At 45.6% G+C, this 27,732-nt stretch overlaps 1 protein-coding gene across 7 annotated transcripts in view; it reads right to left on the minus strand.

Annotated features, from left to right (window-relative positions):
- The window catches only part of LOC121584376 (PDZ and LIM domain protein 5), a 121,303-nt gene that overhangs the window by 40,880 nt on the left and 52,691 nt on the right, over positions 1 to 27,732 (minus strand). For 5 of the 7 annotated variants that reach the window (XM_041900209.2, XM_041900210.2, XM_041900208.2 and 2 more), the window contains exons 4-7: positions 14,258 to 14,294; positions 10,167 to 10,579; positions 1,947 to 2,119; positions 331 to 367 (exon numbers count right to left, since the gene is read on the minus strand). In XM_041900209.2, the coding sequence (XP_041756143.2) occupies positions 331 to 367; positions 1,947 to 2,119; positions 10,167 to 10,579; positions 14,258 to 14,294 (660 nt within the window). Of the gene's footprint in view, positions 1 to 330; positions 368 to 1,946; positions 2,120 to 2,522; positions 2,544 to 5,040; positions 5,061 to 10,166; positions 10,580 to 14,257; positions 14,295 to 27,732 lie in introns of all 7 variants that reach the window. The other 2 variants (XM_041900211.2, XM_041900213.2) reach the window with 2 other exon arrangements.

Genomic DNA, 27,732 nt, shown 5'->3' on the forward strand with positions numbered 1-27,732 from the left:
ATGCCCCATGTGACTACTGAACACCCCATGTGACTACTGAATGCCCCATGTGACTACCGAATGCCCCATGTGACTACTGAATACCCCATGTGACTACTGAATGCCCCATGTGACTACCGAATGCCCCATGTGACTACTGAATACCCCATGCGACTACCGGGATCCCCATGTGACTACTGGGTTCCCCATGTGACTACTGAATGCCCCATGTGACTATTCGATTCCACACGCAACCCCATCATCCAGATAGTAACCGTAACAACAGCAGCAGTAACAGCACAGCCATGCGAATGAAGACCAACCAAGAGAGAACGATCGCCAAGCACTTACCTTGTCTTATTCTCTGCATCGTTCTCCTGGGCTTGCTCTGCATAGGAGAGAAGAACATAACACAGCATCACTCCACTCATCAGCACTTTTTAAATATATTGACATGTATAGAACCATATAAATATAATTACTAGAAGAGGCATCTTCATTCAAGTCAATGAGGTCATAATGGGTGGACCATTGAACAGGAAGTACAGCAGGAAGTGTCCCCATTAACAAAAAAGTAGTGCAGGAAGTACATTTTTCAAATTGTGCTCAAAAGTAAACTAAACTGCTGTTACACAAATGTGAATGAAAGGCCCCTTCTAGTAATTATATTTATATGATTAGAACACTACTTCTTAGGTATAACCTAATAAAGTAAGCTACTGCATTATCACAAATGACCATCAATGACACAAGAAAGAGAATGATGGTTGGTATTCTGGTGTAATTCCATCATTCATTTGATAGGCCTGTGTACAGGTAAAATATGTATCATCAATGGCACACTATTTGTACTAGTGCACTACTTTTGAACAGGACTGATAGGGCTCAGGGCAAAAGTAGATTACTATATAGGGAATAGGGTGCCATTTGGGATGCAGACAGTGTGTCCATGTACAGGTAAAGTGTTCATTAAGGCGTGTATACAGGTAAAGTGTTAATTAAGGCTGGTATACAGGTAAAGTGTTCATTAAGGCCTGTATACAGGCAAAGTGTTAATTAAGGCTGGTATACAGGTAAAGTGTTCATTAAAGCCTGTATACAGGTAAAGTGTTCATTAAGGCCTGTATACAGGTAAAGTGTTCATTGAGGCCTGTGGACAGGTATAGCGTTCATTAAGGCCTCTGTACAGGTAAAGTGTTCATTAAGGCCTGCGTGATGTACAGATCAAGTGTTCAGTAAGGCCTGTGTAGTGTTCAGGTAAAGTGTTCATTGATCTACAGGAGTATGTGTAAGAGAGTGTAGAGGGTTGAGCAGCTGTGTTGGTGGTGGTGGTGTTGGTGGTGGTGTTGTTGGTGGTGTTGGTGGTGGTGTTGGTGGTGGTGTTGGTAGTGTTGGTGGTGGTGTTGGTGGTGGTGTTGGTGTGGTGGTGTTGGTGGTGATGTTGTTGGTGGTGGTGTTGGTGGTGTTGGTGGTGTTGGTGGTGTTGGTAGTGTTGGTGGTGGTGGTGGTGTTGTTGGTGGTGGTGTTGGGGGTGTTGGTGGTGGTGTTGGTGGTGGGGGTGGTGGTGTTGGTGGTGGTGTTGGTGGTGGTGGTGTGGTGTTGGTGGTGGTGTTGTTGTTGTTGGTGGTGTTGTTGTTGTTGTTGGTGGTGTTGGTGTTGGTGGTGTTGGTCTTGGTAGTGGTGTTGGTGGTGGTGGTGTTGGTCGTGGTGTTGTTGGTGGTGGTGGTGTTGGTGGTGGTGTTGTTGGTGGTGGTGTTGGTGGTGGGGGTGGTGGTGTTGGTAGTGGTGGTGTGGTGTTGGTGGTGGTGTTGGTGGTGGTGGTGGTGTTGGTGGTGGGGGTGGTGGTGTTGGTGGTGGTGGTGTTGTTGTTGGTGGTGGTGTTGTTGTTGTTGGTGGTGTTGGTGGTGGTGGTGTTGATCTTGGTGGTGGTGGTGGTGGTGGTGTTGTTGGTGGTGTTAGGTACTCACGGTGTTCGGTGCCGGTGATCTGGGCCAGGATTCGGAAGGAGCGGGACTGGGTGGTGCCGCTGCGGGGACGCCAGTCCTCTGTGTCCTCCATCAGGCGCTTCTTGCTGGCGTCTCCATGGGAAGGCACGTGGTAGAACTCAATGTCTGTCTCCAGAATGGGCTTCCTAGGAACCCTGCATGTGACACAACAGAGCAGAGCAGGAGACATCACTACTGTTTCTCTTTCCTTCGAGAGGAGAGGAGAGGAGAGGAGAGGAGAGGAGAGGAGAGGAGAGGAGAGGAGAGGAGAGGAGAGGAGAGGAGAGGAGAGGAGAGGAGAGGAGAGGAGAGGAGAGGAGAGGAGAGGAGGACTTTATTCTTCCCAAATTGGGAAATAGTTTTATCACACATCATCAATGATTACATGGACAATACAAGGACCAATAACGCCAACACATTTTACCACTCCTTGTACCTTTTAGGTGGAGTTGTCCTTAGAGACAGGATATATGAAATAGAAAAGGACCAAAAAGTGAAGGAATATGAAAAAAGTCTGATATAAAAAAAAGTAATTGTGTTGTGTGAAGGAGTACTTACTTCAGAATGCTGTGTGGTCCACTAGTGGGATGAAAAAGAGGGAAAAGTGAACAAGCAGAGTATTAAAGTTACGAGGAGAATGAAACGCAGGTAAACAAGGAGGGTCAAGACAGTAAAGTACATATAAAGGAGTACTACACTCAAAAACTATTTTTTAGTATTGTTTTCATTAGTCCACTGTTAATACAATCTCCAAAAAATGATGAATGTGAGAAGTCAAGGTTTCAAAATAGAGCATTTTCAGTACAAAGCAAAAACTGTTATGAGGATTCAAAACGCATCATTTAATACAAAATGTGAACAGGAACGCTGCGTGATGACCATCAAGCATGGCTTTGAGAAAGTGGTGTACGTCATTGTCACTAGAATTCATTTGTTTGGTATAGTATGGAATGGCCACATTCATATATCTGAAGCATACATAAAGTAAACTGGATATTCCAGTGTGAATGAGAGAAACAAACAGACTAAACTCTAGAGCCTCTGTGAGAATATATTTATATACTGTGTGGTTTGTGTTTGCTTATCTAAAGTGCAGGGCAAGGGGAGGATTTAAAACTATTCATTTGTCCACCACAAGGTGGTGCCACTTGCTTTCTCTGATCATTCAAGCTACCAGGGCTCATATTCGCAACGTGTTTCAGAGTAGGACTGCTGATCTAGGATCAGGTCCCCCCATGTCCATGTAATCGTTTTCATTATGATCTAAAAGGCAAAACTGTTCCTAGATCAGCAGTCTTACTCTGAGACACATTTTTACTCTGAGACACAGGCCCTGACTTATTTCTTTGGTTGGTCATACATTTAAAAATAAGATTAAATAAAAAAAATTACATTGTAGAACAATAGTGAAGACATCAAAACTATAAAATAACACATATGGAATCATGTAGTAAGCTAAAAAGTGTTAAACAAATCAAAATATATTTTATATTTGAGATTCTTCAAAAATCGCCACCCTTTGCCTTGATGACAGCTTTGCACACTCTTGGCATTCTCTCAACCAGCTTCATGAGGTAGTCACCTGGAATGCATTTCAATTAACAGGTGTGCCTTGTTAAAAGTTAATTTTTGGAATTTCTTTCCTTCTTAATGCATTTGAGCCAATCAGTTGTGTTGTGGCAAGGTAGGGGTGGTATACAGAAGATAGCCCTATTTGGTAAAAGACCAAGTCCATATAATGGCAAGAACAGCTGATTTGTTTAACACTTTTTTGGTTACTACATGATTCCATATGTGTTATTTCATAGTTTTCATGTCTTCACGATTATTCTACAATGTAAAAAATTGTGAAAATAAAGAAAAACCTTTGAATGAGTAGGTGTGTCCAAACTTTTGACTGGTACTGTATGCTCAGTGTATCTCAGCATAAATCCAATAATGTCAGTAGAATGAGGTAAGAATAGGCTGCTTGTGGATTATGGAAAATAGAAAGGCTAGTCTGTTGTGAAATGTAGAGTTTCTCTGCCTATGGTTAGTGTTACTGTGTGTTGAAGGGCACAGGAATGATGGATGATGCAGGGAGTTGACAAGTCAAATGCTAATAAGCTGTCAATAAATCAAGACCTCTCTGTCTCCACACACACACGCACACACACAAATGCAAAAACACACGTAATCACACACACAACCACACGTACGCACACACACAAACACGAACATGCACACACACACACACACACACACACACACACACAAACACACGCACACAAACACAAAAACACATTCGCACACACACACAAACATACGCATGCACACACACACAGGCACACACACAGACAAAGACATAGTTCAAATGAACTGCTGCATGTGTGTACACAAGTCTTTGAAAGGATTTATTTATTAACAGGTTTTGACAAATGCCTGTCAACACCTCCTATCTGGGTGGGTGGTGGTCTGCCTGTGTCAACGCTGATGCTTGAGCCTGTATTTCTATGTGTCAGTGTGTCAGTGTGTCAGTGTGTCAGTGTGTCAGTGTGTCAGTGTGTCAGTGTGTGTCCATATGTTTGTGTGCACACATGCTGTATGTGTTTTGGTGTGTGTTCTTGTGCATGTGGTTGTGTGTGTGTGTGTGTGTGTGTGTGTGTGTGTGTGTGTGTGTGTGTGTGTGTGTGTGTGTGTGTGTGTGTGTGTGTGTGTGTGTGTGTGTGTGTGTGTGTGTGTGTGTGTGTGTGTGTGTGTGTGTGTGTGTGTGTGTGTGTGTGTGTGTGTTGTGTGTGTGTGTGTGTGTTGCATAGCGTTATCTATTAGCTTGCGAGGACATGTGCACTGCTCCATGAAGTAACAGGCAAACTTCCATAGAATGGCACACTATGTGAGCAGGCAGTACATTTACACAGGTTAACTTGTTAATTTCCCTGTAGTATAATGGTTGGTATATTACCTATTAGTACACAAACTCCACACTCCATCCTGGTTAGGTAGGTAGTAGTATATGTGTATGCCATCACACTTATTATGTAAACTCCTACAAACCAATCGTATTACACGAGCACACTTGCATGCTTTACACACTAACTTTGTCACTGGATTTCCTGGCTGTAGAGTGAAGAAAGGGAGAGAGCACATGGTTGATATTCTCATATGGAAAAAATAGTATTAGACCTACCCAGATAGACAGTATTAGACCAGTGACAAATCAACGACCCCTCTGAAATGAAAGGCACACATCCACATGCACTGACAGCACACACATGCAGGTATTTCACCTGAATCACTCCCAGGTGAAATTTCCCTTAGTAACAGATGTAGGATCAGCTTCCCCTCCCCTAATCCTAACCTTTAGGGGAGAAAATGCAACCACTTGACTACAGAAGAATCGATCCAGTCAGGGGAAGATGTCCAGTGGCCAATTTAAAGGGATACTTCAGGATTTTGGCCATGAGGCCCTTTATCTTCTTCCCCAAAGGCAGATGAACTAGTGGATACCGTTTGTATGTCTATGTCCAGTATGAAGGAAGTTAGAGGTAGTTTCGCAAGCCAATGCTAACTAGCGTTAGAGCAATGACTGAAAGTCCATGGGTATCTGCCAACAAAATAATCAATGGGTTTTTGTCATTAATTTAAAATCACAAAAATATATGTACCAATCGCATATTGCCCCTTTAAAGTGTAATTCTAACTTGAACCCTGAATCTAAACTCGAACTTGATCAAAGTGTCTCTGAATCATTTTATCAAATTGAGCTGCATTTCCATTTCTGTTTGGAAATGAGGCATTCCCAGGAAAAGCACTTTGTATGGATTACACAGGCAAGCCGATAATTGAAAGCTCTGATCAAAGTCCGATAATCCGGCCCGTCTAATATGTTGAGGATGTTTCCCAATCATGGGGAGTGAACCCCTGCTCTACTTCACTATGTTACACAGTCTGTCGGACAACAACACAGTCTAACACAGCCGGACAACAATACAGTCCAACACAGTCGGACAACAACACAGTCCAACACAGTCGGACAACAACACAGTCTAACACAGTCGGACAACAACACAGTCTAACACAGTCGGACAACAATACAGTCCAACACAGTCGGACAACAATACAGTCTACCACTGTCGGACAACAGCACAGTCCAACACAGTCGGACAACAGCACAGTCCAACACAGTCGGACAACAATACAGTCCAACACAGTCGGACAACAGCACAGTCCAACACAGTCGGACAACAATACAGTCCAATACCAACACAGTCAGACAACAATACAGTCCAACACAGTCGGACAACAGCACATTCCAACACAGTCGGACAACAATACAGTTCAACACAGTCGGACAACAGCACAGTCCAACACAGTCGGACAACAACACAATCCAACACAGTCAAGCAACACATCCTAATGGTACGTTCACATTGTCCAGTTCACATGTCCTTACAGGACCAGTGTAGATTACATATTTACAGCACTGTGGTGTTAACAGCTATGGTGCTAACAGCTGCGGTGCTAACAGCTGTGGTGCTAACAGCTGTGGTGCTAACAGCTGTGGTGCTAACAGCTGCGCTGTGGTGCTAACAGCTGCGCTGCGGTGCTAACAGCTGTGGTGCTAACAGCTGCGCTGCGGTGCTAACAGCTGTGGTGCTAACAGCTGCGGTGCTAACAGCTGCGCTGTGGTGCTAACAGCTGTGGTGCTAACAGGTGTGGTGCTAACAGCTGTGGTGCTAACAGCTGCGCTGCGGTGCTAACAGCTGTGGTGCTAACAGCTGTGGTGCTAACAGCTGCGCTGCGGTGCTAACAGCTGTGGTGCTAACAGCTGCGCTGCGGTGCTAACAGCTGAGGTGCTAACAGATGCGGTGCTAACAGCTGTGGTGCTAACCGCTGCGCTGCGGTGCTAACAGCTGTGGTGCTAACAGCTGCGGTGCTAACAGCTGTGGCGCTAACAGCTGCGGTGCTAACAGCCGTGCAGTATTAGGGCACACACACTGATAGGAGCATAAGATGGTCTCCATCCCAAATGGCACCCTATTCCCTGCATAGTGCACTAGTTTTGACCAGAGCCCTATCAGACCTGGTCAAAAGTAGTACACTACACTCTAAGAAAAAAAGGGTTCCAAAAGGATCCTTCGGCTGTTCCCATAGGAGAACCCTTTTTGGTTCCAGGTAAAACACTTTTTGGTTCCAGGTAGAACCCTTTTGAGCTCCATGTACAACCCTCTGTGGAAAGGGTTCTACATGGAACCCAAAATGGTTCTACTTGGAACCAAAAGGGTTTTACAAGGAACCAGAAAGGGTTATTCAAAGGGTTCTCCTATGGGGACAGCCGAAGAACCCTTTTAGGTTCTAGATAGCACCTTTCTTTCTAAGAGTGTACATAGGGAATAGAGTGCAACTTGGGATGCAGAGATTGGTTCAGATGGGATCCATCTGAGCCTGAGGAGAGACAAGCGGAGAGCATTAAACCATTACTCGGGAGATCTGAATCACAACAAAGCAAATACTGGTGTGGCTGGAAGGGGAGAGAACGACAGAAACCAGGAAGAAATCAATCTGACTGTCTGACCGTCTTTCTGTCTGTCTGACTCTCTATCTATCTGTCTGTCTGTCTGTCTGTCTGTCTGTCTGTCTGTCTGTCTGTCTGTCTGTCTGTCTGTCTGTCTGACTGTCCGTCTGTCTGTCTGACCATCTGACTGTCTTTCTGTCTGACTGTCTATCTGACCGTCTGACTGTCTTTCTGACCATCTGTCTGTCTTTCTGACCATCTGTCTGACCGTCTGACTGTCTTTCTGTCTGTCTGACCGTCTATCTGTCTGTCTGACCATCTGACTGCCTTTCTGACTGTCTGTCTGTATGCCTGTCTGTCTGTCTGACCGTCTTTCTGACTGTCTGACTGTCTTTCTGTCTGTCTGACTGTCTATCTGACTGTCTGACGTCTATCTGTCTGTCTGACCGTCTAACTGTCTTTTTGTCTATTTGTCTGTCTGACTGTCTATCTGACTGTCTGACTGTCTGTCTGATCTTCTGACCATCTGTCTGTCTGTCTGTCTGTCTGTCTGTCTGTCTGTATGTCTGTCTGTCTGACCATCTATCTATCTGTCTGTCTGTCTGTCTGACTGTCTGTCTGACCACCTGACTGTCTTTCTGACTGTCTGTCTGTCTCTCTGTCTGTCTGCCTGTCTGACTGTCTGTCTGACTGTCTGACTGTCTGACTGTCTGCCTGTTGGAGTGTCAGGACCAGAGTGAGCTGGATCATCCAGACAGTCAGTCAGTCAGACACGTGTCGGCTTAGCAACAGAACAGAACAGCTGTCTGGGGTTTAACGCCGACATGGCTCACCACTATGTGACTCTGATATAGATAAACAGAGTTGGTGGTAATGGTAAACAGAGTTCAACAACCTCCATGTTATCACCAACACTGTACCTTCTGGTGTATGTTCTGTGATAAGACATTCTAAGTACTGAATGGGTATGTGTGCCACTTCGACAGAACAGCCACAATGTGCTAGTGAGATAGAATGGGTGTTATAGGGGTGTCATATTCTGGTTAATATGATTTTGGGGACAAGCAGGGAAACAGAGACGCCCTCTGGCACCCTGTCACCCAGAGTCAGCCGGGGCTAGGGGTCACATGACACCACCGTATGTGTGTGTGTGTGTATTTGTCTGTGTGTGTGTGTGTGTGTGTGTGTGTGTGTATTTGTCTGTGTGTGTGTGTGTGTGTGTGTGTGTGTGTGTGTGTGTGCATTTGTCTGTGTGTGTGTGTGTGCCTGTGTGTGTGTGCTGTGTGTGTGTGTGTGTGTGTGTGTGTGTGTGTGTGTGTGTGTGTGTGTCTAGACAGCTTATTAGCACACAGCCAAAACATCAGGCTCCTCCTAGACGGTAACGCTTTCTTCCGACAAATGGTACGTTTAGGAAAAGCTCCCCACCATCAACCTCATTAAAGCCAGCCTCCCATACTGCACCATACAGTAAACAGATAGGGTTACTGCAGGCTAAACATATGCAATGGCGTCAAAGTATACCCTCTAGCCTGGGACTCACAGAGGGAAACAGGGGTGTGCGTCACGGACTGTCGGAGATTAGAGAAAGATAGATAGACAGTCAGTCAGACAGACAGATAGACAGTCAGTCAGACAGACAGAAAGATAGACAGTCAGTCAGTCAAACACACAGATAAACATTCAGTCAGACAGACAGAGAGACAGTCAGACAGGGAGAAAGACAGCCAGATAAGGAGATGGGGAGACAGACAGACAGACAGACAGACAGACAGACAGACAGACAGACAGACAGACAGACAGACAGACAGACAGGGAGACAGACGGGGAGACAGACAGATAGACAGTCAGTCAGACAGGGAGCCAGCCAGTCAGACAGACAGACAGACAGACAGACAGACAGACAGACAGACAGACAGACAGAGATACAGTCAAAAGACAGGGAGAAAGACAGACAGATAAGGAGACGGGGAGACAGACAGACAGACAGACAGACAGACAGACAGACAGACAGACAGACAGACAGACAGACAGACAGACACTAAAAACGAAAACAGCTTCTTGCTTTAGTGCCAAAACACTTTTGACCTAAACCACCTGAACCCTGACAAGTTCATACTGCCACTTGAACACGAGCAGTACCAACTAAAACGGCTTCAAACCCTCCACTGTTTCATTTAGTAAAATTACTGCTGCGTCCCAAATGGCACGCGATTCCCTTTATAGTTTGATCCTTTTGACGAGGGCCCATAGGCCTCTGGACAAAAGTAATGTACTGTATAGGGAACTGGACTCCATTTGGGACGCATCCTTCATCTCAACTGATTTACACCTCAAATAGTTCTGCTGATCATCAAAAACTGTCTGCAACAACATACACTAGGCTACACACAATGGTGAAAAGTTGATATTAGATGACTGTCGTTTCTGAGCTGTGTGGTCGGTTTCACTGTGGTAACCGACCACACTTACGATCCAATGAGATCTCACATATCCACATCCAACCTGTCATATCATATTATAGTACTGTAGCTAACAGAAAGGTCATTCACAGCGACACACAGTGCTGTACATGATGGGCCCAACCTCCTAAACCCTAACCATGGTTTAACCACGGTTTCATACTAAGACCTTTTGGGCAACATCTCTCCATTGGAGAGAGGAGGAGGGGAGGAGGAGTAAACGGGGAGGAGCCTGATAGTGCCACTCACCCGTTCGACTGCATGGCTCCGCCCTGGCTCTCCGTTAGGCCCCGCCTCTGGCCCATGGCCACCTCGCAGGCGTTCTCGTTGGAGTAGAGGTTGAAGGGCGTGTTATAGACGGAGGGCTGGGGTGCGGCAGGGAGGGAGGGGGGTGAGGAGCAGGAAGACAAAGGGAAGGGTGGAGGGGGTGAGGACGGAGGAGGGGTGCGGGTTAGGCCGGCGGGGGTGAAGGCGGAGGATGCAGAGGGAATGAAGGCGGAATGAGGGGAGCGTGCGATGGGGCAGTCCCTGTCCTCGCCCCTGCAGCCCCCGAAGGGCCGTGCAGTTTTGTTGTGTGGGGCGCTGGGGGTGAGACTGGCGGGCTCAGTGGGATGGCGGTGGCTGATAATAGCCACAGGCTTAATGATCTCTGATGGCTCGACCTAAATGTCAAATCAAATCAAATGTTATTTGTCACATGCGCCGAATACAACAGGTGTAGACCTTACAGTGAAATGCTTACTTACAAGCCCTTAACCAACAATGCAATTTTAAGAAAGAATACCAAAACAAATACCAAAAAAACATTAAATAAAAAAAATATAAGAAATAAAAGTAACAAATAACTAAAGAGCAGTAGTAAAAGAACAATAGCGAGGCTATATACAGGGGGTACCAGTACCGAGTCAATGTGCGGGGGCACCGGTTAGTCGAGGTAATTGAGGTAATAGGTAGATATAGGTAGAGTTATTAAAGTGACTATGCATTGATAATAAACAGAGAGTAGCAGCAGCGTAAAAGAGAGAACAGACAATGACTAGGGTGGCTGGAGTCTTTGACAATTTATAGGGCCTTCCTCTGACACCGCCTGGTATAGAGGTCCTGGATGGCAGGAAGCTTGGTCCCAGTGATGTACTGGGCCGTACGCACTACCCTCTGTAGTGCCTTGCACTCGGAGGCCGAGCAATTGCCATACCAGGCAGTGATGCAACCAGTCAGGATGCTCTCGATGCAGCTGTAGAACTTTTTGAGGATCTGAGGACCCATGCCAAATATTTTCAGTCTCCTTAGGGAGAATAGGTTTTGTTGGTGATGTGGACACCAAGGAACTTGAAGCTCTCAACCTGCTCCACTACAGCCCCGTCGATGAGAATGGGGGTGTGCTCGGTCGTCTTCTTTTTCCTGTAGTCCACAATCATTTCCTTTGTCTTGGTCACGTTGAGGGAGAGGTTGTTGTCCTGGCACCACACGGCCAGGTCTCTGACCTCCTCCCTATAGGCTGTCTCGTCGTTGTCGGTGATCAGGCCTACCACTGTTTTGTAACATCTGCAAACTGAATTATGGTGTTGGAGTCGTGCCTGGCCATGCAGTCATGAGTGAACAGGGAGTACAGGAAGGGACTGAGCATGCACCCCTGAGGGGCCCCCGTGTTGAGGATCAGCGTGGCGGATGTGTTGTTACCAACCCTTACCACCTGGGGGCAGCCCGTCAGGAAGTCCAGGATCCAGTTGCAGAGGGAGGTGTTTAGTCCCAGGGTCCTTATAGTGATGAGCTTTGAGGGCACTATGGTGTTGAACGCTGAGCTGTAGTCAATGAATAGCATTCTCACATAGGTGTTCCTTTTGATCAGGTGTGAAAGGGCAGTGTGGAGCGCAATAGAGATTGCATCATCTGTGGATCTGTTGTGGCGGTATGCAAATTGGAGTGGGTCTAGGGTTTCTGGGATAATGGTGTTGATGTGAGTCAGCCTTTCAAAGCACATCATGGCTACAGATGTGAGTGCTACAGGTCGGTAGTCATTTAGGCAGGTTACCTTAGTGTTCTTGGGCACTGGGACTATGGTGGTCTGCTTGAAGCATGTTGGTATTACAGACAGGGAGAGGTTGAAAATGTCAGTGAAGACACTTGCCAGTTGGTCAGCGCATGCTCGGAGTACACGTCCTGGTAATCCGTCTGGCCCTGCGGCCTTGTGAATGTTGACCTGTTTAAAGGTCTTACTCACATCGGCTACGGAGAGCGTGATCACACAGTCGTCCGGAACAGCTGATGCTCTCATGCATGTTTCAGTGTTACTTGCCTCAAAGCAAGCATAGAAGTCATTTAGCTCGTCTGGTAGGCTCGTGTCACTGGGCAGCTCGCGGCTGTGCTTCCCTTTGTAGTCTGTAATAGTTTTCCAGCCATGCCACATCCGACGAGCCGGTGTAGTACGATTCGATCTTAGTCCTGTATTGACGCTTTGCCTGTCTGATGGTTCGTCGAAGGGCATAGCGGGATTTCTTATAAGCTTCCGGGTTAGAGTCCCGCTCCTTGAAAGCAGCAGCTCTACCCTTTAGCTCAGTGTGGATGTTGCCTGTAATCCATGGCTTCTGGTTGGGGTATGTACGTATAGTCACTGTGGGGACGATGTCATCGATGCACTTATTGATGAAGCCAGTAACTGATGTGGTGTACTCCTCAATGCCATCGGAAGAATCCCGGAACATATTCCAGTCTGTGCTAGAAAAACAGTCCTGTAGCGTAGCATCTGCTTCATCTGACCACTTTTTTGTTAATAGGGTCACTGGTGCTTCCTGCTTTAGTTTTTGCTTATAAGCAGGAATCAGGAGGATATAATTATTGTCCGATTTATCAAATGGAGGTAGAGGGAGAGCTTTGTACGTGTCTCTGTGTGTGGAGTAAAGGTGGTCTAGAGTTGTTTTCCCTCTGGTTGCACATTTAACATGTTGGTAGAAATGAGGTAAAACAGATTTAAGTTTCCCTGCATTAATGTCCCCGGCCACTAGGAGCGCCGCCTCTGGATGAGCATTTTCCTGTTTGCTTATGGCCGTATACAGTTCATTGAGTGCAGTCTTAGTGCCAGCATCGGTTTGTGGTGGTAAATAGACAGCTACGAAGAATATAGATGAAAACTCTCTTGGTAGATAGTGTGGTCTACAGCTTATCATGAGATACTCTACCTCAGGCGAGCAAAACCTCAAGACTTCCTTAGATATTGTGCACCAGCTGTTGTTTACAAATATACATAGACCGCCACCCCTTGTCTTACCAGAGGCTGCTGTTCTATCCTGCCGGTACAGTGTATAACCCGCCAGCTGTATGTTATTCATGTCGTCATTCAGCCACGACTCGGTGAAACATAAGATATTACAGTTTTTTATGTCCTGTTGGTAGGATATACATGCTTCTAATTCGTCCACTTTATTATCAAGCGATTGTACGTTGGCCAATAGTATCGATGGCAAAGGCAGATTAGCCAATCGTCACCGGCTCCTTACCAGGCACCCCGATCTCCTTCCACGATATCTTATTTTCTTTCTACTGCGAATGACGGGGATGAGGGCCCTGTCGGGTGTCTGGAGCAAATCCCTCTCGTCAGACTCATTAAAGAACAATTATTCGTCCAGTTCAAGGTGAGTAAGCGCTGTTCTGATGTCCAGAAGCTCTTTTCGGTCATAAGAGACGGTAGCAGCAACAATATGTACAAAATAAGTTACAAACAATGCGAAAAAACAAACAAAATAGCACGGTTGGTTAAGAGTCCATAAAACGGCAGCCATCCCCTCCGGCGCCATTTCTACAATCAGGGAGGAAAAGCATGCAGTATGCATCAACGCATCAACACATCAACACAACACATGCAACACTGATGTTTCCACAGCTCTCTTAGAAACCGCCAAAAAGGCACTTTGTAGTGGGACTTATCTTAACCAAGTTAAAGATTACCGTATAGCTCCTCCCTTTCGCTTAGAAATCGTTAAAAGGCTAAATTATCCCTCTGAGAACAGAGAAGCATCAGTTTATATTTGATTTGAACTGAAACCATAAAAACAATGGAACAACTAGGCAACTATCGTAAGAAAATGGAACAACATAGAATGACTTCACAAATGGTGGTCATGTTCCCAGCATGCAACACAGATGTTGTGTGACATCATTTCAGAGGGGCCCAATTTATGCAAAGACATTCAATATCAATCAAATTAACTATGTTCACTTTTTTACAGTAACTGGCAGTAATACAGGACATGGAGATGGATTTACCAATGCTGAATCAGATATTTTGTTAGGTCTGTACCTGGCTTAAAGGGGGAGAGAATCACATCAGTAATAAACATACGTACCTTCGGGGCCACGGGGGGTTTTGGGATGGTGGAGGCTCTGCGAAGACAAGAAGAGAATTATGTAGTGGATGTAAATGTATGTTGGCTGGGGTATATCGGTGAAATCACAACTTCCCTGAGATCTAAAGCCAAGATTAGAATCTCGCTCTGTCAGCTAAGACGGCTGGCGTTGAGTTGTGTGTGTTCTTGTGCAGAAGGTTGGGAGTTCGATCCCCACTCGGGTCAGAACAGAATGCACTCGGTTACAAATACGCCAGCATTATCAGCCATGAACACACTGGGACCAAATCATGTGTCGATGTAACTGTGTCCACATTGCAAATGATACACAGAACACGAAAACAGTCACACATACATTGGCTTGCGAAAGTATTAATTATAGTACTTCCTTCTCCTTATATGACTTTGGGAATGCGCTTGTATGCCTTATCACTTCTTGCTTCAGTGTGTCATTTTCCACAGAATTCTGAGGTCGTTTGGATGGGAAGGGCCACTTTATACAGTGACTTGCGAAAGTATTCACCCACCTTGGCATTTTTCCTATTTTGTTGCCTTACAACCTGGAATTAAAACGGTTTTTGGGGGGTTTGTATCATTTGACTAACACAACATGCCTACCACTTTGAAGATGCAAAATTTTTGTATTGTGAAACAAACAAGAAATAAGACAAAAAAGCAGAAAACTTGAGCGTGCATAACTATTCACCCCCCCAAAGTCAATACTTTGTAGAGCCACCTTTTGCAGCAATTACAGCTGCAAATCTCTTGGGGTATGTCTCTATAAGCTTGGCACATCTAGCCACTGGGATTTCTGCCCATTCTTCATTGCAAAACTGCTCCAGCTCCTTCAAGTTGGATGGGTTCCGCTGGTGTACAGCAATCTTTAAGTCATACCACAGATTCTCAATTGGATTGAGGTCTGGGCTTTGACTAGGCCATTTCTTGACATTTAAATGTTTCCCCTTAAACCACTCGAGTGTTGCTTTAGCAGTATGCTTAGGGTCATTATACTGCTGGAAGGTGAACCTCCGTCCCAGTCTCAAATGTCTGGAAGACTGAAACAGGTTTCCCTCAAGAATTTCCCATCATTCCTTCAATTCTGACCAGTTTCCCAGTCCCTGCTGATCAAAAACATCCCCACAGCATGATGCTGCCACCACCATGCTTCACTGTGGGGATGGTGTTCTCGGGGTGATGAGAGGTGTTGGGTTTGTGCCAAACATAGCGTTTTCCTTGATGGCCAAAAAGCTCAATTTTAATCTCATCTTACCAGAGTACCTTCTTCCATATGTTTGGGGAGTCTCCCACATGCCTTTTGGCGAACACCAAATGTGTTTTCTTTTTTTTTTTTCTTTAAGCAATGGCTTTTTTCTGGCCACTCTTCCGTAAAGCCCAGCTCTGTGGAGTTTACGGCTTAAAGTGGTCCTATGGACAGATACTCCAATCTCCGATGTGGAGCTTTGCAGCTCCTTCAGGGTTATCTTTGGTCTCTTTGTTGCCTCTCTGATTAATGCCCTCCTTGCCTGGTCCGTGAGTTTTGGTGGGCGGCCCACACTTGGCAGGTTTGTTGTGGTGCCATATTCTTTCCATTTTTTAATAATGGATTTAATGGTGCTCCGTGGGATGTTCAAAGTTTCTGATATTTTTTTATAACCCAACCCTGATCTGTACTTCTCCACAACTTTGTCCTTGGTCTTCATGGTGCCGCTTGCTTGGTGGTGCCCCTTGCTTAGTGGTGTTGCAGAATCTGGGGCCTTTCAGGACAGGTGTATATATACTGAGATCATGTGACAGATCATGTGACATTTAGATTGCACACAGGTGGACTTTATTGAACTACTTATGTGACTTCTGAAGGTAATTGGTTGCAGAATCTTATTTAGGGGCTTCATAGCAAAGGGGGTGAATACATATGCACGCACCACTTTTCCGTTATTTTTTTCATTTCACTTCACCGATTTGGACTATCTTGTGTATATCCATTACATGAAAATCCATTTAAATTACAGGTTGTAATGCAACAAAATAGGAAAAACGCCAAGGGGGATGAATACTTTTGCAAGGCACTGTAGCTTTACTAAAAAGTGTCTGTTTTCAATTTGTAAAGCCTCAACTGCATGCAGGCCCCATTGCTGCAGACATTAGACCTGCCACAGTAGCACTCTTGATATTCCTAAGAGCATTCTGTTCTGCTAAGGTCATCTTTGAATTTTTCTGGGAGTTGAAATAAACCCCCTGCAGTTATGAGGGAAACATTTTGACTTGAGATTTGAATGGAGCGCAAGAGGCAGTTGCTGAGAGGTTGTTGTCATCGAACTTGGCAGCATCCAAAAGTGATCCCTGTCTGTGAAACTTGAATTACAGACAGAAAGAACACACGCCACATTAGATGCCAGCTGTTGAAAGTCAATTAAAACAACCCATCTATTTGATACTCTTGAATCTGGTGCCCTGAAGAGACTGGCTAAAGCTGGCCCTCAGAGACATTTGAATGTCAGCAGCTAGATTAAACATTCTAGAACATCTCAGAGTCACCATAAACCTTTCCAGAAAGGTTTCCCTGACCCTCTCTGACCCTGCTTACAGCCTCTTCCCTTGGCCAAGTTTCCCTTGTAAAGAGGTCTTCTGAGCTCAACGGGAGGAGAAATAAAGGGTAAATAATTGTAGTTTCAAGCTGAAAGACCCTCTCCTGTAATGATTATAAACAACTTTGAACAGTCAACTTTTGACTTTGAAATGTGAACAAAATATAATGGAAAAAGAGTTGCACTCGCTTAAGCTAATGAGCTAATGACCATCAAGCTTGACATAAAGCAAAAACGGACGCAAGAACAGGTCTCAGTAAATTTAACAGCCGGTGGCTGTTTACCTGCGGCCCCCTGTCTTAAGCCATTAGAGTATCCCTCCATCTGGGCTGTATTACAGGGGACATCAATTAGAGGAGATATGATAGCCTATTAATCCTACACTCCCACGTCTCTCCTGTCCTGCCTGGGGACAGCTCAGCATCCCAGAGCATAACCAAAGTGCCCTGACACCTCGGCATTAATCTCCCTTCGGGCCGGGGTGAAGTTTCCCCTAGGTACAGATTTAGGATCAGCTTCCCCTCCCACAATCCAAACCTTAACCATTAGTGGGGGAAATGCAAAACAGACCCCAGATCAGCGTCTAGGGGCAACTTCACCTGACACCTCGGCATCCATCTCCCTCCCACAGTGCCTGCTGACCTGTGGATGGATCAGCCATCTCAATCACACCCCACAGCTTGCACAAGCCCCTTCACAGGTCAGCCTATGGGAATGTGTTAGGGTCAGAGAGAGAGAGGGGGGGACTACCGCTGTGTACTGACTGAAGCATAGCAATGAATAAATAAGATTGAAAGCACAAGCAACAATCTGATCAGATTGTCGCTTGTGTTTGTAGACAAGGTTTAATCAAACTTCCAGGCATCCTTTCAGTGAGCTTGTCTGTGTGTCCATTGGCTTTGAAATAATGTCTTAGTTCAATATGGCTGGGCTTTTACAGTGTGTTGGGTGTATTGTATGTTCTGTGTGCTCTGTTACTGTGGATGCAGACACTGACGGATGACTCCAACACCGACGGATGACTCCAACACTGGCGGATGACTCCAACACTGACGGATGACTCCAACACTGACGCATGACTCCAACACTGACGGATGACTCCAACACTGGCGGATGACTCCAACACTGACGGATGACTCCAATACTGACACTGACGGATGACTCCAACACTGACGGATGACTCCAACACTGACGGATGACTCCAACACTGACGGATGACTCCAACACTGTGCCATGACGTGGTATCAGCTTCCACAGAGCAGAACATGTTGAATCAATAAAGCCCAGTGTTAGATTTACTGTGGAAGATGAGAATGAGGTCAGAGCCAGGAGAGATCAGGTGAAGGGGAGCGCGCCTCCTCCTCTTCCCCAGGGATGGAGGCAGTTTGGTGGTGAGAGAACAGAGGTTGTGCAGGCGCTCTGGAGGTGCTCTGGAGGTTCCTCCAACCACTTTCCCTGACTGTGATGCCTTGTATACACGCCACGCCACTCCCCTCCTGTCTTTGACTGAGTTTTATGGGGGGAGACATTTCACACAAGCGCTCTTTATGTGTGTAACCCCATAAAACTAATGTGTTTTATGCCTTGACTGGACGAGGCTGTAAATACTTAATGCTCCCAATACATAAACACACCCCATATGGGTGCACCCTCAGACAAAACACACACACACACACACACACACACACAGACACACACTCACAAACTCACACACTCACACACACGCACACTCCCTAGGTCCCTGGGATAATGCAGTTATTTGATTCTATGCACTGCCATTTGGCAGACAGACTGGTTCAAGGCAGTGTTATGACAGAATGGTACACAGCCTAGTTTGGGGGAACCTGTGAAGGTTTACAGCATCATAACCTGCTCACATCCCACAGTAAAGCAAGGTGGTGCATACACGCTTTGCACCCACACACACACACACACACACACACACACACACACACACACACACACACACACACACACACACACACACACACACACACACCACACACACACTCAAACACAAGCACACACACACACACACACACACACACACACACACACACTCAAACACAAGCACACACACACACACACACACACACACACACACACACACACACACACAACACAACACAACACCCACACAGACACACACACACAACACAACACAACACCCACACAGACAGACACACAGACAGACAGGCAGGGCGCGGTCCCATGGATGCCAGGCAGGTCGTGCCAGAGCACATTTCATGGGCTGTGGAATAACACAAAGGACAAACGGCTGGTCAACCCACTTCCTAACACCTGCACACAGACTCTCACAGCAGCAGCACAACATGCTGCTTCCATGATGTGTTCAGCGCGTAAGGTTTACAAATCAGAAGCTTTGACTAAGACCAAGAGGCTGACACGTAAGGTTTAAACATCTAAAGCTCTGACCAAGAACAAGAGGCTGACGCGTAAGCGTGAAAACACAAATTGAGGAGCAGTGTGCTGGTTTGTCTTTTCCTGGAAGATACTAGCACATTATTGTTTGCAACAAGAGACCGGTTTTGTTTTGTATCGCTTTGGTACTATTTTTACAAGTATGTGGTAAAATTTCACAACTCTTGGTCCAAAACTCAAAACAGTTCATCAAAAAGGTTTTTTTTTTTTTTTTTACTTTAAGCACATTTTCAATTGACTAAGTACAACACACAAAATCACACAGTAACTTTTAGAAATACCTTTCATATAAAGTAATTGCCTTTCACAATGCAGTGCTCACCATACTTTTCATATGATTCTCTTCTCATTTGTTTAAATACATTTGACCATCTCTTAATCCAACTGCGCTTAATGGTTAATCACTTAACCGTTTGGTAAACCTATTGACTTTATATTGGTTTGTCTACTATATATGGATTAAATGTGTGTTTGTCAAGTATAAACATCTAAATTACATGTATGACACATGATAACCATACATAATGACTACTTGTTACTGCTAATTGATTTCACATAGTGGTAATCACAATTGGTCACCATATAAAAGGGGGTGTGTGAACACTTGCAATTTCTTTCACCATGGAGCAGGATAGACAACAAGGGAGAGGAAGAAATCAAAGAGCTGGTGGACAAGGGGCCCGTCAGAGAGGAGGGCATGGGGCCCGTCAGAGAGGAGGGCATGGGGCCCGTCAGAGAGGAGGGCATGGGACCCGTCAGAGAGGAGGGCATGGGGCCCATCAGAGAGGAGGGCATGGGGCCCGTCAGAGAGGAGGGCATGGGGCCCGTCAGAGAGGAGGGCATGGGACCCGTCAGAGAGGAGGGCATGGGACCCGTCAGAGAGGAGGGCATGGGGCCCGTCAGAGAGGAGGGCATGGGACCCGTCAGAGAGGAGGGCATGGGGCCCGTCAGAGAGGAGGGCATGGGGGCCCGTCAGAGAGGAGGGCATGGGACCCGTCAGAGAGGAGGGCATGGGGCCCGTCAGAGAGGAGGGCATGGGGCCCGTCAGAGAGGAGGGCATGGGGCCCGTCAGAGAGGAGGGCATGGGGCCCGTCAGAGAGGAGGGCATGGGGCCCGTCAGAGAGGAGGGCATGGGGCCCGTCAGAGAGGAGGGCATGGGACCCGTCAGAGAGGAGGGCATGGGGCCCGTCAGAGAGGAGGGCATGGGGCCCGTCAGAGAGGAGGGCATGGGCCCCGTCAGAGAGGAGGGCATGGGGCCCGTCAGAGAGGTCAGAGAGGTGGGCATGGGCCCCATCAGAGAGGAGGGCATGGGACCCATCAAAGAGGTCAGAGAGGTGGGCATGGGCCCCATCAAAGAGGTCAAAGAGGTGGGCATGGGCCCCATCAAAGAGGTCAAAGAGGTGGGCATGGGCCCCGTCAAAGAGGTCAAAGAGGTGGGCATGAGAGAGAGGGAGGCAGACGTCAGGGATCTGTTGTGTCTAATGAAGTCTGGGCCATTGTCGTTGACCATGTGGTAAACAGAGGCCTTACCATGACAGAGGCTGACAGATTAGTTCACCTCGATCTGGAAAGATCAACTGTCAATTCAATCGTGAGAACATTTTGCCAAGAAAACCGGTAAGTCTGCAGGATATGCATTATGCTTTACCATTACATTTATAGTAAATTACATATTGTAATGCATGTAAATTCACAAAACATGTTACAGTATTCTTACAGTATGATCTATTGACAGTATACTCTGTTCTACCCTCAGAATTGACAGAAGACCCAGTGGCTGTGTGCTGACCGACCAGCAGGAGTGGGCAGTGGTGGAAGTGGTGAGGGCCAGGAATGACATACGGCTGTCTGAAATAAAGCAGGCCATTGAGGCGAACGATGACACCTTTACCAATGTGGCATCCATCAGCCTACCAACAATCGCCTGCCTTTTGAAGAGACACCAGGTATCTATGGAACACATTTACCTGGTGCCTTTTGAAGAGACACCAGGTATCTATGAAACACATTTACCTGGTGCCTTTTGAAGAGACACCAGGTATCTATGGAACACATTTACCTGGTGCCTTTTGAAGAGACACCAGGTATCTATGAAACACATTTACCTGGTGCCTTTTGAAGAGACACCAGGTATCTATGGAACACATTTACCTGGTGCCTTTTGAAGAGACACCAGGTATCTATGAAACACATTTACCTGGTGCCTTTTGAGAGAAACAACGACCGGGTGAAACAACTGTGGGCCGAGTATGTTCAGGTACAGCCCCATACTGTACATGTATACTGTATTATTGTTACTATTAATGCACAAGCTACTTCACAATATCATAATGGAACTATACTGTAAAAAAGAACTAACCAAAATATATTGTTAGAGGGTGATGGTGCTTGATGCTGCTGATGAAGCTGGCTTCAACCTGGCCAAAACTTTGAGCCGTGGGCGGAACCGCATCGGCCAATGGGCGACCGTCCAAGTGCCTGGACAACGTGGGGGACACATCTCCATGTGCGCAACTATCTCTGAAGATATTGTGGTAGGACGCAGGCCATTACGTGGATCCTACAACGCTGCACACCTCATTGTGTTTCTCAATTAAATTTAGCAGGCCTGTCAAGGTGAAGGGGTCACCTATGTCATTGAGTGGGACAACGTCAGGTTCCACCATGCAGAGGTGGTTCAGGCATGGTTTTGGGCCCATCCTCGATTCATGACCCTATACCTGCCCCCATACTCTCCTTTCCTCAACACTATTGAGGAATTATTTTCAGCATGGAGTTGGAAGGTCTACGATCGCCCTCCCCATGAGCATGCCACCCTCCTTCTGGCCATGGATGAGGCATGCGACGACATCAATGCAGACCAATGTCAAGCTTGGATTCGCCATGCCGAAAGGTTTTTCCTGCGGCGCATGAACAATGAGGACATACAATGTGATGTGGATGAGAATTTATGGCCAGATGCTCAACAGGCTTGATGCAAATTAATGCGTGCTAAACGTTATGTTTTATTTTCATTCATTTAATTTGTTTCATTTAATTTCTTACATTTGATTAAAGACAGTACACCTATGTCGCAATTATATACAGTGGGGAAAAAAAGTATTTAGTCAGCCACCAATTGTGCAAGTTCTCCCACTTAAAAAGATGAGAGAGGCCTGTAATTTTCATCATAGGTACACGTCAACTATGACAGACAAATTGAGAAAAGAAAATCCAGAAAATCACATTGTAGGATTTGTAATGAATTTATTTGCAAATTATGGTGGAAAATAAGTATTTGGTCACCTACAAACAAGCAAGATTTCTGGCTCTCACAGACCTGTAACTTCTTCTTTAAGAGGCTCCTCTGTCCTCCACTCGTTACCTGTATTAATGGCACCTGTTTGAACTTGTTTTCAGTATAAAAGACACCTGTCCACAACCTCAAACAGTCACACTCCAAACTCCACTATGGCCAAGACCAAAGAGCTGTCAAATGACACCAGAAACAAAATTGTAGACCTGCACCAGGCTGGGAAGACTGACTCTGCAATAGGTAAGCAGCTTGGTTTGAAGAAATCAACTGTGGGAGCAATTATTAGGAAATGGAAGACATTCAAGACCACTGATAATCTCCCTCGATCTGGGGCTCCACGCAAGATCTCACCCCGTGGGGTCAAAATGATCACAAGAACGGTGAGCAAAAATCCCAGAACCACACGGGGGGACCTAGTGAATGACCTGCAGAGAGCTGGGACCAAAGTAACAAAGCCTAACATCAGTAACACACTACGCCGCCAGGGACTCAAATCCTGCAGTGCTAGACGTGTCCCCCTGCTTAAGCCAGTACATATCCAGGCCCGTCTGAAGTTTGCTAGAGTGCATCCAGAAGAGGATTGGGAGAATGTCATATGGTCAGATGAAACCAAAATATAACTTTTTTGGTAAAAACTCAACTCGTCGTGTTTGGAGGACAAAGAATGCTGAGTTGCATCCAAAGAACACCATACCTACTGTGAAGCATGGGAGTGAAAACATCATACTTTGGGGCTGTTTTTCTGCAAAGGGACCAGGACGACTGATCCGTGTAAAGGAAAGAATGAATGGGGCCATGTATCATGAGATTTTGAGTGAAAACCTCCTTCCATCAGCAAGGGCATTGAAGATGAAACGTGGCTGGGTCTTTCAGCATGACAATGATCCCAAACACACCGCCCGGGCAACGAAGGAGTGGCTTCGTAAGAAGCATTTCAAGGTCCTGGAGTCTCCAGATCTCAACCCCATAGAAAATCTTTGGAGGGAGTTGAAAGTCCGTGTTGCCCAGCGACAGCCCCAAAACATCACTGCTCTAGAGGAGATCTGCATGGAGGAATGGGCCAAAATACCAGCAGCAGTGTGTGAAAACCTTGTGAAGACTTACAGAAAACGTTTGACCTGTGTCATTGCCAACAAAGGGTATATAACAAAGTATTGAGAAACTTTTGTTATTGACCAAATACTTATTTTCCACCATAATTTGCAAATAAATTCATAAAAAATCCTACAATGTGATTTTCTGGATTTTCTTTTCTCATTTTGTCTGTCATAGTTGACGTGTACCTATGATGAAAATTACAGGCCTCTCTCATCTTTTTAAGTGGGAGAACTTGCACAATTGGTGGCTGACTAAATACTTTTTTCCCCCACTGTATTGGATAGATATTATGGAAATTATAGATTTTCTGTCAATTTTGTTGGGTAATGTAAATGTATTACCAAATGTGAAAATTGTGTAATTTACATATTACTTTCAGCACTTCTAAGGGCGATTTGAATCACGTACTGTATCTTGCATTGTTTGCTATTGGATTAACTGATAGTTAAAATGACAAAATTGAAAATATATAATTATGTTGTGTTTTGGTGATTAAACCAATGTTGTCATTACATTACACAATAAACGTATATTTTGAATCAATGGTTGTGTGGTGAGAGATGTTTACAATCCAAATTAATGCACAATGACAGGTTTTGAATGAAAGACTGGCTGCATTACAAGTGTGACCAGTTTTGGAGTTGTGAAAATGTACTACGTACTTGTGAAAATAGTACCAAAGCGATTTTTTTTAAAAACGAACTCAGATGTGAGTGCTTTTTATTTATTTTAGAAATCGTACAAAAATAAAGGGAAGATAGATATGCCTTGATATGGCCATAAGGATTCTGTTTCGTATCAGATGGAGCGCATAGATAACAGCTCCCATTAGGGCTGAGGTATGCACTACATGACGAAAAATGAAGTGATATTAAAACTTGTCCTTTCCCATGGGAGCCTAATGCTAATTACCAAGACTATATGCCCTTCTGGAAACATGACTGTAGAGCCCTAATTGATGTACTGGCTCACTAATACCTTCCAGCTACTGAGCAAGACTTGACCGCTGGGTTTTTCTTTCATTAATAACTAAATGTCCTCCTCCTCCTTCTCCCCCTCCTCCTTCTTCTCCTCCTCCTTCTCCTTCTCCTCCTTCTTCTTCTCCTCCTCCTCCTCCTTCTCCTCCTCCTCCTCCTCCTCCTCCTCCTCCTTCTCCTCCTCCTCCTCCTCCTCCTTCTTCTCCTCCTCCTTCTTCTCCTCCTCCTCCTTCTCCTCCTCCTCCTTCTTCTCCTCCTCCTCCTCCTCCTCCTCCTTCTCCTCCTCTCCTCCTCCTCCTCCTCCTCCTCCTCCTCCTCCTCCTCCTCTTCCTTCTCCTCCTCCTCCTTCTTCTTCTCCTCCTTTCCTCTTGTTTTTCTTTTTCTCCTCCTTTCTCTCTGCAGTTAGGTCACTTTTATTATGCAAAATAACCAATCAGCACAGCCTTTCCAGAAAGTAGTCGTCATTCCTGAAAGTGGGACACACTCTGAGGCCATCTCTCTCCCTTATTAGGAAGAGAGGCAGGAATGAAGTGTTTTCGGAGCACTGTTTTCCCTTAAACTGAAGCAGACAGACAGACAGACAGACAGACTCCCTTCTCTCCAGAGTGAATGTCAGGGCACCACCAAAGGCCCCTGATGGATGGGATTGTTCCCACATGTGTGTGTTGTGTTTGTGTGTGTGTGTCTGTGCGCGTGGGTGTCTGCGTGTGTATGTGTGCGAGAGCGAGAGAGAGAGAGAACACTTGTCTTTCCCCTGTGCCTCCTGGTAAGGCATGCTAATAGGCTGAGTGAGTCCCACATAACAACTTGATTCCTTGCTATTTTTAAGACCAAAGTGGAGAGTTATCTAAAAGGCACTTAAAATAGTGTGGGAAGCTGTGGCTGGTTCTTTTTATCTGGGCTCACACTACGGGGGACGGAGGTCAGACAGAGAGCGTGTGTGTGTGTGTGTGTGTGTGTGTGTGTGTGTGTGTGTGTGTGTGTGTGTGTGTGTGTGTGTGTGTGTGTGTGTGTGTGTGTGTGCGTGTGCATGTGTGCATGCTTGTGTGTGTGTGCACGCACGTGCACAGCAGTCATATCTCAGCAGAGGAACAAGAAGGTTGTCCAATGTCACCACAGATCCTTCTAGAAGCCTGACAATGACCAGACCTGGGGAAAATACAGATTTTAAGCCTACAGTGGTTTCCTCAATGTATTTCAACCAGATCACATACCGGTATTTCAACATTTCAAAATACTTTCAAAATATACTGTATATGGCCTGTAGATGTGGACCAAAGTGCAGTCTACGATGAGCATCAATATGACCAGACGGTCTGGGGTCAAAACACAAAGACAGCTTCCAGACTATGAACCTATAACCTCAGGCTAAACCTAAATTCAATTCAATTTCATTTGGATGAAGCTTTTCACTAGGAAAGCTTAACAAAGGCCCAGGCAACATGCCCAGGCAACATGCACAAAACCAAGTATTGCACAGACAGGCATCTACTGCACAGACAGGCATCTACTGTATGATTTAACTGACAAAGATACAGCCCTATAAACAAAAGCAGTACATCACCGTGCAGTACATCACCGTACAGTACATCACCGTGCAGTACATCACCGTACAGTACATCACCGTGCAGTACATCACTGTGCAGTACATCACCGTGCAGTACATCACCGTACAGTACATCACCGTGCAGTACATCACTGTGCAGTACATCACCGTGCAGTACATCGCCGTGCAGTACATCACCGTGCAGTACATCATACAGAGCCTGCATCACAAACGGCACCCTATTGACTATGTAGTGCACAACTTTTGACATAGTGAATAGGCTGCCGTTTGGGTCACAGACAGAGAGCAGCAGAACAAGATTGAAGTAACCGTATAAGGCCTAGTAGTTTATCACGGTGGATGGACAAACCAGAGCACATCAAAGAGTCAGAAGGCTGAATCTGATCAAGGGTTTTTATCATTTTACAAGTTGTCTGTCTCATCTTTATTAAAATATAGATATTTTCCCAGAGAGTCAAACAAAACAAGCATTCACTTGAAACACTATGGTAAGTCCCCATTTGTGAGTTATAGTGGTTGTCATTGAGACCTAGGCATACTAGTAGACCTGCATGCAGACTCCCTGTCACATCTATGGAGAGTCATGGGGCACTAAATGGTGTGTGTGTGTTTGTGTGTGTGTGTGTGTGTGTGTGTGTGTGTGTGTGTGTGTGTGTGTGTGTGTGTGTGTGTGTGTGTGTGTGTGTGTGTGTGTGTGTGTGTGTGTGTGTGTGTGTGTGTGTGTGTGTGTGTGTGTGTGTGTGTGTGTGTGTGTGTGTGTGTGTGTGTGTGTGTGTGTGTGTGTGTGTGTGTGTGTGTGTGTGTGTGGACGTGTTTAACTATACTTGTGGTGACCAGAAGAAGGTTAGAATTAGTGTTAGGGTTAGAATTAGGTTTAGGGTTAGGTTTAGGAGATAGGGTTAGGTTTGGGTTAGGGTTAAGGTTAGGTTTTTGGGTTAAGGTTGGGGTTAGGGTTAGGGTTAGGGTACGGGTTAGGTTTGGGGTTAGGGGGTTAGGGAAAATTGGATTTTGAATGGGACTGAATTGTATGTCCCCACAAAGGTAGCTGTGCAATACTGTGTGTGTGTGTGTGTGTATGTGTGTGTGTGTGTGTGTGTGTGTGTGTGTGTGTGTGTGTGTGTGTGTGTGTGTGTGTGTGTGTGTGTGTGTGTGTGTGTGTGTGTGTGTGTGTGTTTGTGTTAGGAGTGAGGCCCCTTGTTATCTTTTCAAATCTAATGTAGTCTTTTATAGCTATGGTTCCTAACAGACTGACCCGGCCTAGAACCAAACACACAGTGTATCACTGAGGCATGCAGGGAGGCTGCGTCTGGTGTGTTTATAACAGTCTAAACCTCATTCTTAATGAGTCTTGTTTATAACAGTCTAAACCTCATTCTTAATGAGTCTTGTTTATAACAGTCTAAACCTCATTCTTTAATGAGTCTTGTTTATAACAGTCTAAACCTCATTCTTAATGAGTCTTGTTTATAACAGTCTAAACCTCATTCTTTAATGAGTCTTGTTTATAACAG

The sequence above is a fragment of the Coregonus clupeaformis genome, chromosome 16, assembly GCF_020615455.1.
Source record: "Coregonus clupeaformis isolate EN_2021a chromosome 16, ASM2061545v1, whole genome shotgun sequence".
In the NCBI taxonomy this organism is placed as follows: Eukaryota; Metazoa; Chordata; class Actinopteri; order Salmoniformes; family Salmonidae; genus Coregonus; species Coregonus clupeaformis.